Source organism: Simochromis diagramma, unplaced genomic scaffold (genome assembly GCF_900408965.1).
Source record: "Simochromis diagramma unplaced genomic scaffold, fSimDia1.1 OVJJ01000050.1, whole genome shotgun sequence".
Lineage (NCBI taxonomy): Eukaryota > Metazoa > Chordata > Actinopteri > Cichliformes > Cichlidae > Simochromis > Simochromis diagramma.
The window spans coordinates 937,017-953,029 of NW_024387188.1; the positions used below are offsets into that span (position 1 = coordinate 937,017).

General features: G+C 41.4%; 1 protein-coding gene across 1 annotated transcript in view; it reads right to left on the bottom strand.

Annotated features, from left to right (window-relative positions):
• LOC120745184 (transmembrane protein 211) overlaps positions 1-15,927 on the bottom strand; it is a 122,018-nt gene extending 106,091 nt beyond the window's left edge. Inside the window, exon 1 of the mRNA XM_040049911.1 lies at positions 15,073-15,927. Within this exon, the coding sequence (XP_039905845.1) occupies positions 15,073-15,426 (354 nt within the window). The 5' untranslated portion in view covers positions 15,427-15,927. The remainder of the gene's footprint in view (positions 1-15,072) is intronic.
• Positions 15,928-16,013: the final 86 nt, after the last annotated feature.

Here is a 16,013-nt window from a genome sequence, read left to right on the forward strand (position 1 = left end):
GCTCGGGGGAAGAATGATGTAACTGGACAACAACATGTTACCGAGCTCCTTCATCTTGCACGATGACAGTTTATCGTTACGCAGCAGGTCACTAATTAATCTCACTTCTGATAATGTGCTGTGCCTTGCTGGGCAAATGCTAATAAATGATAAGTGAGCCGAGCTTTGTTCAGGCATTTATTACAGTGAGTGGTATGGATGAATTCAAAGATACCCAGAGGTGTTATGTCTTAGAACAAGAGGAGGGAATTTTACAGGAATAATGCGCATTAAAGTCTTTATTAATTGATCCACTGCTGGGAAAAACACCACAAAATCAAGGAATCTTATTCTTGTGGGTGTGGAGGGATTACACTTCTAATCACAAATAGTTTTCAAGTGTAAATTCTACTGTAGCCTTCAGTCTCTGACTCAGACACCGACTTACAAATTCACTTGCATCCAAGTTAGTGTATTGTGCATCCGACTTTCTACTGGGTGCTCCTAGACTCATCCTGTCCCTTCATTCAGTCTCTCTGTGGAGCTGAACATTACCACAAGTCCGCCTTGTTGCTGAGCAGGAAATTAACTTTTACTGAGTGTTTTTTCCTCCTTTTTTACAGCCAGTTTTTGGGGACAAGAACAAAACTTGTGTCAACTAAACTAACCCGTGTTATTAGATTATAATAAAACCCCAGTAAATATACTTCAGCTGTTGTAATTTAGTCTTGTGAAGTTGATGGTCACAGCCTGTGTATCGAATCAAGTTCACATTGCTTAATGAAGGCATGAGGAATAGCTAATATCTAATCATACTATATAAAAGTGAGTTGTCATAAATGTTTAAAGGTACACATACTTTTTGTAAGAGAGGAAGAAAATTCTACTAGTTAGACATCAAAAAGCTTTTTCTCAGCCCAAAACAGCTGTTTGAGTTTGAGTCCCGACCGATGGCTATTTTTTAAAAATGTCTGACATCTAAGCAGTCGGAGGGATTTTAAAAGTCAGGATTAAAAAAGTTAAAGCTGGAATTCACTGATATTTCCATTTCTATAAGTCTAAATAAGTCTACGTACACATGGGACTTGTGGATTTTCGTCTCAGAAGCGGCACAGCCTGACGGAGATGTTGTGTTCCGGAGCGTTGCTGGATCCCAGGAGCCTTATGTTTTGATGTAGCAGGAATTTGGGAGAAGCGGAGAAAAACTGGAGCAGTAAAACTATTTTAAGACACAGTGGAAAATCACAAAAGTTGCTTCCATCAGACTAATATCTTCTCCTCTTAAAGTCCCTTTTTTCGCTGTGGGATGCCGGTTTTCAGAATAAGTTGCAGGTAGATTTACTGTGTTTCCTAATACCCAGAGCTCATTTTCTTGCGACCCCTGTGCTTTGAGTACTGATGGAGGCCGGCTCACACGGCTACAACTGGCTTCGACGCGTCGAGCCGAGTGAGCCATCATTTATGTTAAAAAATGGAGAAAGGCTCCCTGTTAAATCAATACATAAAGTACCCGCAGGATCCACAGCGAAGGCAGTGGAAGTGACAGGCCGCTTAACAAATGGACGACGGCCTCCCGGAGCCCGCTGACTCAGCACGATCCCCGGCGGAGGAAACACCACTCCCCATCCGTCCCCCTCTCTGATCAGTCAGACAGCTCGCCGTGTCTACCTGCGAACTGCTGATCAGAGGCTCTTAAATATCACCAAAGCAAAGAGTATCATTCATAAGAGAGATGAACTCTCACGCTGCCGACGCGTTTTCTGCTGCTGGGAATACAGCCAATATTTGAATAAACATCCCCCGCTTGCTGAAAGAGTATATCACATTTTTGACCACCGGTGGCTTTGGAGTTGCACATCATCGCAGAATGTGTTTTTGCTGTGTCCACCGCTTTGAGAATATCAAATAGCCGACATAAAAAAGCGGCAAAAACGATCATACACCACAGGTAGCATCCATCCATCAAGGCTGATGAGATCATAAATCCTTCTTCTTCCCAGCCAGACTGATTTCCTCTCCATTTCACCGAGATGGGCATAAAATGCAGATGAACATGCTCGCCTCTCTCCTCCTCATCTGTCCCTAAGCCACCTGTTCTATCCATCATCTAGACAGCTGTTCCTCTGCACTTTCAATTCCTTTCCCCTGTGACGCGCCGACCTTTTGCCCCGGACCGCCTGCCGACGCGCTCCCTCTAAAGCTAGGCCGCAGATACTGTTTAAAATGTTGCACCCAGGAGTTTGTAACAAAATCCACAGATTAGACTGGGTTGCTTTGTACAGGCAAAAACACACCTAAGCCATGGAGGTTTTCCCTGAAACAAGTGGAAGAATTTGGCATAGCAGGGACATGTTGGGCCAAACCCACGCACCACAATGCTCCTAATACGTAGTCATGTGGGGACGAAACAAAAGGGGGGAAAAGCAGACACACTTTTTCTGTGTCGCAATCAACAGAAACAATAACACATGAATAATACTGAGATTAAAGATCATGCTGCAAGCATTAATGACTGACTGTCAATGGAGTTGCTGTGTTTTGAACCACAGGTACCTGCTGTTACTAACTGCACCATTAACAGATTCCACCAGGAGAGCTGTGTGATCGTTAAAGTGAACTCAGTTGAATGGAGCATGAATCCAGGATTTTTAGCACTACTGTCAAACATATTTAAAAGCTTTCACATTGATTTCCTACCTCCGAGCAAACTGCCGGTTTAAAGGCTTCACAGAAAAGAGTGACAATTAACTTGCAGAGAGCTGGAACTTTCCTGATATGGACAAACATACCTCTTTGTTAATGTGTTTAAGAACACAAAATTCACGTGCAAAAACATGGAAACATTTGGCATCAATCATAAAGAATATAAGTAATAAGAAGACTGTACTTTCACCAACTTCTTACAGGCATAAATGGCTTTGCATGACAGTCTTTGGGCACCTGGGCATTCCCTTTTTTATTGTATTGACTGTCAAACTGTTATTTCAGCTGCTGTTCTGTCTACTAATGGTGTTTGGGTTTCAGTTGGGATGCATCCATCGATCAATACATCTGTCTTTTAGCCACATGTTTATTCTTAGACCGATGTTGACTTTTGTAGACAATCCAATCCAAATGTGGGATACGGTCTGAATATGGGAACAAGGCACGACAGTGTCTTGCAGTCCTGCATGAAATGGGACACCCGATTGCTCCGGATACGCTGAAAATGCCTCCTGTGCATGGAGGTAGAGGTAGCATTGTAAAAATGTAGAACTGAGTGGTGGTTAGGTTGACGTTTTTGGTAATCTTCCTGGGAAAAGATTAAGTGATCCAGGCATGACTAATCAGTAGCAAACTGGACTGTTTACACTGGAGTGTCTGTGAACTTTGCTGGAGTTCAAACACAAAATCCGGATCAGCAGCCTTTGCAAGTCTTCATTTTATTACAAGATTCAAAAACACCAGACACTCAGAGTAAACTTAGCAAAAACTAAGTATTGCACATAAAATCGAATTTACAGCTCCAAAAATATGTTTCCTTATAAATCCATTTTCTCCTGCTTATGAATTCAGGTTTGCCGGGGGGATCAGATCATTATTGCTCTCACTGTGTGTTTCTATATTTTTATACAAACTACCGTGATTAAATATTGTTGTTTTGTGGCTCTACTTTAGCAAGCAGACGCTGCCTTGAAGCTCTTTATGCTGTTGTCTTTAAGGGTACTCTGACATTTCAGGCTTTGCGTCAGCTGCTAATTAGAAGCCTTTTTCAAACCATCAGAATTGACAAAGTCCATCTTATACCATTCATCTTGTTACTCTTTTATAAGGGTTTTAATCCATAACAGCACCTCAACTACAGTGAAAGAGAAAATGTATTAGACCATCAGCCAAAGTAAGGTTTATGACACAACTGCCCTAAATCAACAGTACTGCTAATTACCAAATCATTTTTCATGTTTCTGTAATGGTTAATCCACTAGCATCCACAAGCTGTTTAATCAGAATTATATTTTTGATGCTTAAATATAATTGTTGTTGTTATGTATAAATCTGCTGAAACAGAAAAACAAAACAAATATAGTAAAGTTGGTAGAATAAAAATGAAAGTTGCAAGATTACCAAGTCACAGTTGTTTACTTGCCTTCATGACCAAGGAAAATATTGTTAGTGGTTAAATGTTAGCTTGATTAATTTCTGACTTCTCAGATAAGTCTAGTGTGTTGGCTCAGATTTGGGTATAAAATTATGAATTCAGTAAGTTCTAGTTTTAAACAAGTTTTTGAAATATTCTAAAAGTGTTTTCTCATTTCTATAACAGGTGGTCAAAAAATTTGCTAAACACTCTAAATCCAAAGATTATTTCTAAAATAGTGCTAAAATGCTAATCTGGAAAGAAAAATGATTTGTTTTTATATCAACATTTTGAAATGAAAATGAAAGGAAAAGGGAGAGTAGGATGACAAAATGAAACATTTGAAGTCCTAATATTATCACTTTGGTCGCCATTTTAGTATTTTTTGTTTGGTTGTTTACCCAAAGATAACAGCCTCAGATGCTAAGTGATCAACTAATGCTAACAAGCCTGATTAGCAAACTGCACAGCTGCAATGCACTGACACAGGCATATGCTAATTGGTATCAAGTAACAGAATAACAAAATACACTTCACTCACTACTTCTGCAGCACAAACTTCTTGGTTGTCAGTACAAAAATACTAAAACATTATTTGACAGAAAACCAAAATAAAATTGCTCTGCAAGGTACCAGTTTGTGACTTAAATTAGCGCAGATGATAACTCCCTGGCATACCTGTTGTTTAAAGTAGCCACACCTCTTACTTTTAATCTTAATAGTATCTACTTGGATGAGTCATAAAAGATTTACCTGCCCAAAGGATGTCACGAAAAATTAGCTACAGATAACGTGTTATTTGATGCGTTTTAGTTTTAACATGTAACTCAGACAGTAGTGTCTAAAGGAGATCTCTATAAGTCCCCTACTAACTCAAAACTGTAATGTGCATTTTTCTGCAGATGACAATATTATATGCGTTAGTGTTCTATCCTTAAACTCGCCTTTGCAAATCTACAGTGTGCTTTTATTACACTACACAAGCGTCTTATCAAACATAAAATTACCTGCATGGTATTCACAAAGTCAAATACAAGCATCCAGCCTGCAGTACATACACCAATCCCTTATGGTCATAATATTGAAACTTTTTAATTTTATAAATACTTAGGGCTCTATATTGACACCAGATTTATTTATTAAAAGAATTTACGTACCAATCCTTTTCTTAATTAATGAACATGTATTATGTATCTTCAAGTATATAAAGGGCCTGCATGCCTACATACAGACACTTAATATGTATATACATAATATATATATGCAATAAAAAGTATGTATACATGCAGATATTTACGACATAAAGACATATATTTCATGCATTTGAAAATGCAATCTCAATGCGCCCACCTGTTTAAAGAAAAATGCAACAATAATACTGACCACTCCAAGAATTGCACTTTTTAGCACTCATGTGTTGGGCGTGGGAATCTGCTTATTTATCTGCTATGTGAGCACTGTGGGGGGGAATGGCCAGTATTTCAAACTTTCCAATGTAGAACATCTCAAATAGCCAATAACTGATATCTGAGCCAAACTTCCCAACCATATATAAATTTTAAAAAACTAATGAAAAGCTGAGGATTTTGAGATTGGATTGAGGCAAATGCCTTCCCTCTTTTCCTCTCCGTGCTGTTTACTTGCTGGCATCTTAAGCCTGCTCAAATGTGACTGGTTAACAGAACTGAGACTACAGGACAGAAACCAGAAAGCTTCCATAAATGTTTTTCCCTGCAAACAGATTTTGCATATTTTTATAAAGACATCAAAATCTGTTTATTTTATAGCCAGAAAACAAAACCAGCTTTACACGTAGACAATCAACATGAAAATTCCCTTAAAAACTTTTATGTTAATTGAACGAGGAATGTGAAACCCCTGACAAGGTCCTTTTAAGTGCCTTCTATAGATAACCATCTATAGATAACCGTCAGACCACTGACACATTCCACAAACAGCTCATATCAGAAGCAGACAACAGTGTCTGGCTCAGTTTGATATAAAAGATAAATAACAGGCTGACATATCACCACGCCATTATATACCTCTAACCCATTATCTCATCCAGCAGACATTGTTGTCAAATTGCATTATGTAACCATAAACATAGCAGGAGTTTGGAATAATTTTTAGATCAAACAATGCAAAAAAAGGCCCACTGTGGCCTTTAAGGGAGTAAAAATGAGAATCAGGATGCCTTCCAAATGGCCCATTCATCCCCAAATCTATCATCGTAAAATGCTCCTGTGTATACACACTCCCTACCATTAATTTTGTCACCAGGCAAATGGTGGCCTTGAAGTAAACATGCGCTGTATGATAATAAGTCGGCACACCACATTTCACGCAAGACTTGCTGTCAAAAGACCAAACATCTATCTCTCGTTCCAGTTCCAGCTTCTTCTCCTGCTCTACACTCTTTTTCCATTTTTAAATAAGTCTATTTACATACCTGGAATAACTCAACGCGAACAAGCAGCAAAATACAAAAAGCCACTAATTTATATTTGGGCCGAGCCCGTGTCCAAGGCTATGTTTGGCTCGTAAAGCGGCATCTGTTTTTTCAGGCAGCATGCTGCCACCACCACCACAGAGATGATGTGCAGCTCTGCTCTGAATTTAGCGCCCTGAAAAACACCTCGGCAGATGAGATGGTAGTAAAACACGACTCCTAACATCTCCGGCTCGCACTACCACCTCTGCTTGCACTTTGTACTTATTTCACTTTCTGTCTTGCGGAAGGTAAGCGAGCTGGTGAGGAAGAGACTGAGCTGAAGGTCAGAGGGGAGCAGAGTGGGGAAACGGGCGGTGGCCACAATATTACAGGTCGAATTCCTTTTATGAAGCCAGCTGAAAGGAAAGAGAGTTCAGTTTATAAGCGCGAGTGGGGAAAAATGTATGTTAGCACCTTTTTGGAGGTTGCTGGAGTGCCAGCGTTTGAGTGGGTACTACTTGTTTTACCAGGTTAGAGCTCGTTTTTCCGCAAGGGAACAACAGGGATTTTTATTCATGTAACTCCCTGGCTCTCTTCTGTTTCACTCTGCTGCCTAATGTCCCTCAGCCATCCCTCCCTTAACCCCTAATTACTGCATCAGTGCTGACATGGACAACCACTGTACATCACATCAATGTCTCTTTTGATCACACTCTGAGAGAATTTCTTTCGCAGCTGCCTCTTTTCATCTCTCTCCGTGCATGTGGAAAACACTGTATGTGCGCATGTGTGTGCGTGTGTATGGCTACAGCACATCACTTTGAGTTGTCTAATCATACTTGTGTGCGTTGCCTCTGTAGAAAGCGCTGCTGCGCATGAAGCTCTAAACAGAATGAGGTCGTGAGGAAAAAGCAGCCAGACAAGTCCGCCTTTTGTCTCTCGTGCAAGCAGAGCAGTGGACTCCCCATGGGAGGGAGGGGGGGATACAACATGTGCATTAGACCCCATAACATCATTTATAACAGGCACACACTTGCACACAAATGGCTTTCACCACAGAGGTTCCCCATTAGCATTAAAGCGGAGAGCCTATAAGAGGCAGAGAGGAGAGTGAGAAGCTTTACTGCTACAGTAAATCTAAGGAGCAACTCGAGCCCGCGTCAGGCACCAAATGACAGCTTTCTGTTGAGCAGAGATTTCACAGCCTCTGTGGAGCTCACGTCCCTCGGGAATGTGTGTGTGTGTTGTGTGTGTGTGCCACTGGACCTTAAGGCCCCTGTGTGAGGAGGCCAAGTCAAGAGCACAGACCTTTCATTTCTCTCTAATGTTGTTCAGAGAGATAAAGGGCAGACCTTGTCCATCATTCTGTTATTAAGCAGCAGACGAACCGCTGAGTCCCTACCTCAACCTGCTGTCTACCAAGAGCATACCATCACACTGTGCTGCAAAGGACACATTCAGTAAAATAATTCAGAAGAGTGTGCTTGACTTTTATAGTTTAAAATAATCAGTTTAGAGAAATAAAAGTTACTAAATAGGATGTGAATTTAATTTATTTTGACTGAAAAAACTGGGCTGTTTATTAATCTATTCAGAAGCTATCCTCGGAGTAACTGTCATTAAGTTAATTAGAAGTCACACACTGTGTTCTTGATTTAAATCATTTAAATGATGATTTTTTTAAAAAGGCATTAAACAAGATTCTTTTAAAGGGCTCGGACTGACTTGGTTTTTCATTTATTCACGTGTTTCTATATTTATTGAACTTGCAAACAGAAAATAAACACAGAAATCAAGCACTACGTTACTTTTGAGAGGCCATGCAAACTATATGGAGAAAAAGTACTGCGCCACAGTACACCTACAGGAGCTGCTCAGTCATGAAAACTGTCAGCACACAGTTTCTGTGCAGATCCTAATGCCAGAGAAGGTCTGGAACTCTGCAGTTATTGAGTCAGCAGAGTTTTGGTGACTTTTACACATTATCCATCTCAGTACTCAGTCAGAGAGACAGCCGGAGACCTGACACCCAAGCACTCATTCCTGGTATAATTCCTCGAAGTCCACTTGCATTCCTCTGCCTGTGTGCATGGGTAGTTGGTGTACTGTAATGTAAATTCTCTGCGGATTAACCTGTGTGGTCACAAAAGAAAGGCATGCATGCAGACGTCCACCCTCACCATCTGATGATGAGGTTAGCATATCACGGGGACCCAAGCGGACCCTACAGGATCAGCAGACCCGGAAAGTGTCTGGACGTAGTGTTTTCAGTGGGACAAACATTTTGTCACTCATCCAAGTGACTTCTTCAGTCTCAAACTGTGTGACTGATGCTACATCCAGATAAACAGAATCAACTTTTTGGGATTTCCTTACCTGGCCCGTTGAGCATTCTTCATTCTTTCTTTGTTGTATTTAGAATTTTCTATTCTACCCTTTGCTTTTAAGCAGAAGCCTTAATTTGCTTTGACTCATTATTTTCCCCTCTCTGCAGACAAACACAGTTTGGACAGCAGACTCTGGTATTTCTGTCTGTATCTATAAACCAACCCTCACTCACCAACAGTACACTGAAATTGTGGCAGAAACCTCTATTTTTCCTGTTGACAACTTTGCGCGACGTAATCCACTGCAGATATGGAAATTAATGACAGAGGCCAAAGACAAAAACTGTCTAGCAGCCAGACACAGGATTCATGAGTGAATTTCATTAAATGAGTTATCTATCTACTTAAAACTAGTTCTGGCTCAGTGAGTGATAAAATGAGCATCTAGCATGGTTTTATGCACCACTAGACGTATTTCATAGGTAGCTGGTAATTAGGCATGGTAAAACATCGCCACAATTCATCTTCATGGCATGTGGGGAAGACAACATGGGCCGATTGTTTTGTCTCATTTGTCAGAGGATTTCAATGGAAGCCAATCGCATTTGTTTTTCCACGGCCCAGAATCTCTGCTTTGTCATGTTGCCATTTTCTGCACAGAAAAACAAAAGACGAGGACCCACTCAGACATTTTCCAATCAGGCATTCCTGGAGCTTGGCCACTGCTCATTTAGGCTACGAGACGACCTTGACATTCAGTGGGCATGTACTGTAAGAGAGGCCTGAGCACACACGCCACCACAGAGACAGCAAAACACATGCGGTTACAATCCAAGAGCACTCAAACGCACCACCTCCTTGCCCAGACACACATACGTGCAGTTGTGTGTGTGTGTCAGACTGTTGGCTCGCTAATACCGAGGCCCGGCTAATCCAGCGGCAGTGTTCAGTTCCTGCGAAGCAGCTGGAAGCGCATAAGCTGTTAACATGTTAAGGTGAAAATGTTTGCTGGCAGGCGCCCTCCTCCTCCTTCACACTTTACCTAGCAGCAGCTCACAGTACACCTCCTCTGACATGTCCAACCTGGCAACCACCACTGCTGCACACACGCTTTCACACTTCCACCGGCTTCTTCAAAGCGACATATATACTCAAGCGTACGCAGATAAGCACGCACGCGGCCGCTGCACTGCATCTGGTGGGATATCACACAAGCAGCAGTAAGATATGGAATAATTTATGTGGAAAACCGCCAGATGTTGCAATAAAAGCTGTGCGTGTTTCCAGCCCTATATTCTATTCTGGAACTCTACTAGAGTAGCGTTGCATGACAGTTAAAAATAAAGAAAGAAACAAAGAAATCTTTACTTATTGTACATATGTCGTTTATGTTGCCCTTCAGTTCATCACTCTCTCTGAAATAAGCCTTTTTAGCTCCTGTTTCGTTGAGGACAGCCTCCCTAAAAGCCCAATTCCCTCTGATTGGCAGGCTCTTTGCAAAAGGTTGACCAGAGTTTGATGTTGAATGCCTCTGTGGATAATTTTAAACAAGAAGAACTCCCACTCTCTAAACTTGGGTTTCACAGAAAGTCAGGCCTTCGGAGATTTGATTTTTTTTTTCTAGCCATTTTCATGATGCTTTCAGTAGAAGAAGAATGAGTAGATGTGGTTAAATATTTTGATTATTTGCACCTATTAAACTTAAATACCTTCCTGTAAGTACTAATGACATCACGTAAAACGAGACACTTACAGTAATTGCCATTTTAGTTTCACACGTCAAATGAGAGGCAGCAGATAATTTTCTCACAGTAGTCATGATCGACCACCACAGTCAGCTGGAACCTGGAAGTTTTTGCTTAACCGTTCTCCTCATGTCTGTTGTGGCTTTCGCTGTGAAATAGACACGATTAAGGGAGGATGTCCTGCTGCAATCACTCAGAAATCCTCAGCTGAGCAATCAGCACGCATTAGCAGAATGATGTCATGTCTGTATGAAAAATAAAAGACTGAAGTAATATTTCACCTCAGTTTATATATATATATATATATATAGATAGATAGATAGATAGATAGATAGATAGATAGATAGATAGATAGATAGATAGATAGATAGATAGATAGATAGATAGATAGATAGATAGATAGATAGATAGATAGATAGATATGTACACACACACATATATATAATTGCAGACTCTGTTTGCAAAAAACGTTTAAGAGTTAGGCTTTTTTGTCTCAAAGCAAATGTCAATAACTAAGCCGTTTAGCTCCATTCACTGCTATTAGCTGAAAACTGTCTCCTGAAAGCTCTCTTGGCGATTGCATCCAATTTCAGTTCAATGGTATAAATAGCAAGAGAAAAGGCTTCCTGTAGACTAGCAGTATCTCTAGCTGTAGCTTGACTTCGTACTGTGCCTGTAGATGGTGACCAAAAACAGATATCTGTGGGGAGATCACAGCTACAAAAAAATTCAAACAAATATGGATACTGTGAAGTTTTGTCAATGCAGATTGTTCATTTGTTCATTATATTTGGTTTGGTTATTAAAGCAGAGGAAAGATGCCACCATCAGCAGTCCACACAGATCCCATCACCTCTCACACGTCCAAGTGGTGAGGGTTTTTGTCATATTACATATACATCAGTTTTCCCCTTTTTCACCATTTATGCCACATGAAATCAGTGCAACATAAGGTTGTGTTTATTTGCCACCCAATTTTACATCTCATAGGAGTTTCTCTCTCTCCCTCTCTCTGTGTGCCTGAATGAAGCCAGAGGCCCTGCCAGTCTGGCCTCCAGCTCTTTTTTTCCTGAGCGCCAGCAGCACTGGAGCTCAGCAGCGCCAAGCAAAGCGAAAAGCTTTTGACAACATGGAGTGACAACAGAAAAGCCCACAGAAACTACAGCACAAGTAGGCCAGCCTTTCAAGGAGCCTCCTCCTCCCCCACCTCTTCCCCTGTCCTGTCCTCATACTCTTCTGGTTCACTCTCACAGCATCCGCAGGGCTCAGAGTGACTTTTCAGAGCAAACCCAGAGCACTGTCTTCCACTCTGATGGATGTAACAGAGCTCAGTGTACGGTGATACTTGCCTGCTTCTATGTAAACAAAGAAAGAGGGGAGCTAGTAGCATGTGGGTGAGGGGCCTGCCTCACCTGTGTACAGTGTTGGCACCCTAAGCACATTCTGGATGTTTTGTTGTTGACAAGCTGAAAATGAAAGGCATCAGAGAAATGATGCACTCATCAGTGAGGAGTGCTGGAATAATAAAGTGGCTCTGATGAAAACTTAATGGCCCCTTCACCTTTATTAATGGCCATGGGAGCATATCATGCGCTCAGGTTCACCACTGGACTAACACATGTATTTCTGCGCAGGGAACGAGCTCCATCAGCCCCACACTCACTAACGCACTTGAGGAAGAGCTCATAACCGGGAGGACACTAATTAAAGCAGTGGCAACTGGCTAACTGGCTAAATTGCTGCTTATTTTAGCCAAATGAGCCTTAAATGCAGTTTACCACACTTTAATTCATCTAGGGACACATCTCAGTATAAATGTAATGAAACATACATACAGAGATCCCAATGAGTGATTCCAGTCTTTGCAGTTCACACCTATGCTTCCCCATGAAAAAAACAAAACAAGACATTAGACTCTACTCTCCTTTGCAGATGAGCTAGAATCACACAGGCAGCACTTATTAATATCTCCCTTTCAAATGCTAATTCCCCTTCATAAATAAATCATAACTCCAGAGGTGGCTGGTATACTGTAGATTTCAGTAGGAAGGTGCAGGGCTAGGAGAGGAGGGGAGAGGGTACAAACAGGATTCCTACAGAAAGTAATGATATTATACCACAACTTGCATCCCAGATACAAGACTATTACAGGCCAATTGTTTTTGCTATAGCGAGCACATATATTTTCTTTAACCTTCCTCATTGCCCCAGTACAGGCTGAGTATATTCTTGTGTTGGTGCATGGTGAAGCATGTGCAAGACTTTCACATGCAGAACTTCATCAAGCTACAATTTATAGAAATAAATGCTTCACATGTGCACCATTGACAGAGGTCTGCTAAAATCAAATCGTATTGTAAAAGACCAATGACCAGTGGGGAAACTCTCCAGGGGCATCTACAAAGAAAAGGAAGAGTAACACTGACTGCAATGTGGCAACTAGAGGGCAACATGGCATGTCAATAAAATGAATTGACTTGTAGACAAGACAGGGAAAGTAACCAATGGTAAGTAACAAGGTAGGGTACAGATTTTAAACCGATCTCATTTTTTAGTAAAGTTAATGAAGTGACTGGAGTGGAAGTAGGGAAAATCACTGACTGCCATATAAAGGCGGACTAAATATGTTAGAGGGGTACTTGACAACTGGATATCCACTAGTGACCAACAGTTGAAGTGATGTGCAACAACCAAATGGATTTATGGACAAGGGTTAACACTCAGCCCCCTCGATGATGTATCACTCAGTCAGTCAGTCACACTGTTGCAATCCAGCCAAAAACAGAACGATAATAACCAGTTATTTTGTTGGAACAATGCCAAAGGAAAGAGCTGTGTTGTAAAGTGAATGTGTGTGCAGTAAAGTGGATGCAAAGAGTATCTGTCATAAGGTAGAGTGGATGTGTCATGCAGTAAAGTAGATGTTTGTGTATTAAATTGGATGTGTGCGTGTGGTGATGTAGGTGTGCGATACAGTTGAGTTGGTGCGTCATGCAGTAAAGTGGATTTCTTGCAGTAAAATGGAGATATGTCTAGAGTGGGTGTGTCTTGCATTAAAATGGATGTGTGTGTTCAGGATATGTTGTACAGTAAAGTGGGTGTGTCATGCGGAAAAGTGGATGTTTGTGTATTTAATTGGTTGTGTATAGTAAAGTTTGCGCAGTAAAGTGGGTGTATGTGAAGTAAAGTAGATATGTGTGTGGAAAGGTACATTTTTCATATGGTAAAGTGGGTGTGTCATACAGTAAAGCAGACTTTTTGTATTAAATTGGCTATATGTGTAGTAAAATGGATATGTTATACAGTAAAGTGGCGAAGTGGATGTTTGTTTATTAAATTGGATTTGTATTTAGTAAGGTATGTGTGTCATATAGTAGAGTGGTTGTCTTATGCACACACACACAGTAAAGTGGATTTCTTCCAGTGAAATAGCTGTGTGTCTTGTAAAGTCAGTGTGCATAGTAAAGTTGACCTGTTGTGCAGTAAAGTGATTGCTTGTTTACTAAATTGGATGTGTGTTTAGTAAAGTGGAAGTGTTATATAGTACAGTTGTCACTGCAGTAAAATAGCTGTAGTGAGCGTGTGTAGTAAAGTGGGTGTGACATGCAGTAAAGTGGATTTCTTTTGGTACACTGGCTATGTGTCTAGTAACAGAGTGTGTTGTGCAGTAAAGTTGATGTGTATAATAAAATGGGTGTGTCCAGTAATGAAAAGAGTCACATTTGCACATTGCAAAGTATCACAAAGTAGGGTTGTTTAGTCTGCAGGGTTGTTATTGATGGTGTAGAGTTGCACAGCTTTAGCATCATACATGTGGTCCACTTTCACAGTTGCTATACCAGGTTCAATTTTATGAAGTGAGACAAAATTGAAATTCCTGCTAGTGGGGAGCCCTGATGAGTGAGCAGCCTGCCAACCTGGTGCCACTTTCACAGCTTTGATGTGTGTCTGGCATGCTGTGCTGCAGATGCTGTTCTGTATGATGCATCGTCCTCCTCACTGAAAAGCACAGCATCATCCCAAATGTGGGCTTTTTTGTGAGGACTGAGTCAGGAGCATCTTAGTCTTATAGTATTGTTCAGTTTACAGTGGCACAAGTGCCTTTTGGAGTCACTACACCTTTGGTCATCTGACAAAATTGCTAAAATATGAAGTGACCTTTTTTGAAAGCAGGAAATGATATTTTACAACAAGGAATGTAAACCAGTATGTTCAAAACAAAAACTAGTTTCTGTAAGACCAATTTTTGATTCAAATCTTGTTGTCTAAAATCTGAAGCACTTTTCCTGAATCTTAGATAATCAAACAGATGTAATCCTCTTGCTTTGCTGCTTAGTAATAGGTCTGTATATTCGCATTTATTTTTGGCTGCTTCTTCCATTCAGTGCCATATCTTGCCCTACCCACTTGATGCCCCTCATGCTCTCATCCATCCACATGTGACGGTCATGGGTGTGTATAGGTAACTACCTGCCAGGAGCTGGAAGGGATCTCTGCAAATTTGCCTAGTCCCCCGAAGGTGTAGCACCGGTACATGTGATCCAGAGACTCCGAGCAGTGCCACAGCAAGCCGAAGCTCACGGAGTCCTTGTTGTTGTGCTGGTGGTGATGCTGGTTGCTCCTTAGCTGATCCTTAACAATCCAAGCAGGGGATATGAAGCTGAAACTGCAGACGGCGACCAGAACGGAGGACAGGAGCACCCAGAAGCAGCCCACACAGCTGAACATGGTAGCAGCTTGGGGCAGAAAGCCCGGAGACAGAGTCAGACCAATCCCAAACCCTGCTTCTTCTTCTTTCTTCTCCCGGCCCAGGAGCGAATGCATTTGGAGTTCACGCCTTCAAGAGCGGCACTTCAACTTCAGCCTCAGCCTCCTGACCAGCACTACATCAGCAAAAACTAAAACTAAAAAATAATTACAGTCACTGGGCATCCGCAACAGCAGCTGTGAGACTCCCCAAAACATCTGGTCTGGGGGAAAAAGAAAAGAAAAGAAAAAAACACACTAAGAGAATTGTGGTGAGTGATGGTTATACAATAAAGTCAAGTCATCCGCGCCCACACTTATGCTGGTACAAAGCTCAAATCTGACTCTGGAGAGGTTTGGCACACCCAACACTGGATGCGCAGCTGTCATAGCAGTGCAGGTGGAGGACTTCACCAACTCAGAGACCAGACCTTTGCTGCAGCCGCCGCTCTCCTCCGATACTCCCTGCGCCTCAACACGGGAAGCTCCGGACTTTGCTTTTCAGGACGAGTCCGCGTGAACGGCGTCGAGCTACCGCAGGTTAATAGGGAGACGTCCGGTTAAGACTTTCAAAGTAAAGCCCCGCTTAGAAAAGAGGCGATAAAGTTTGAGGCGGTCGTACAGACTTTATTCTGTAATGAATTAATAATTGTATTTATTGTAAA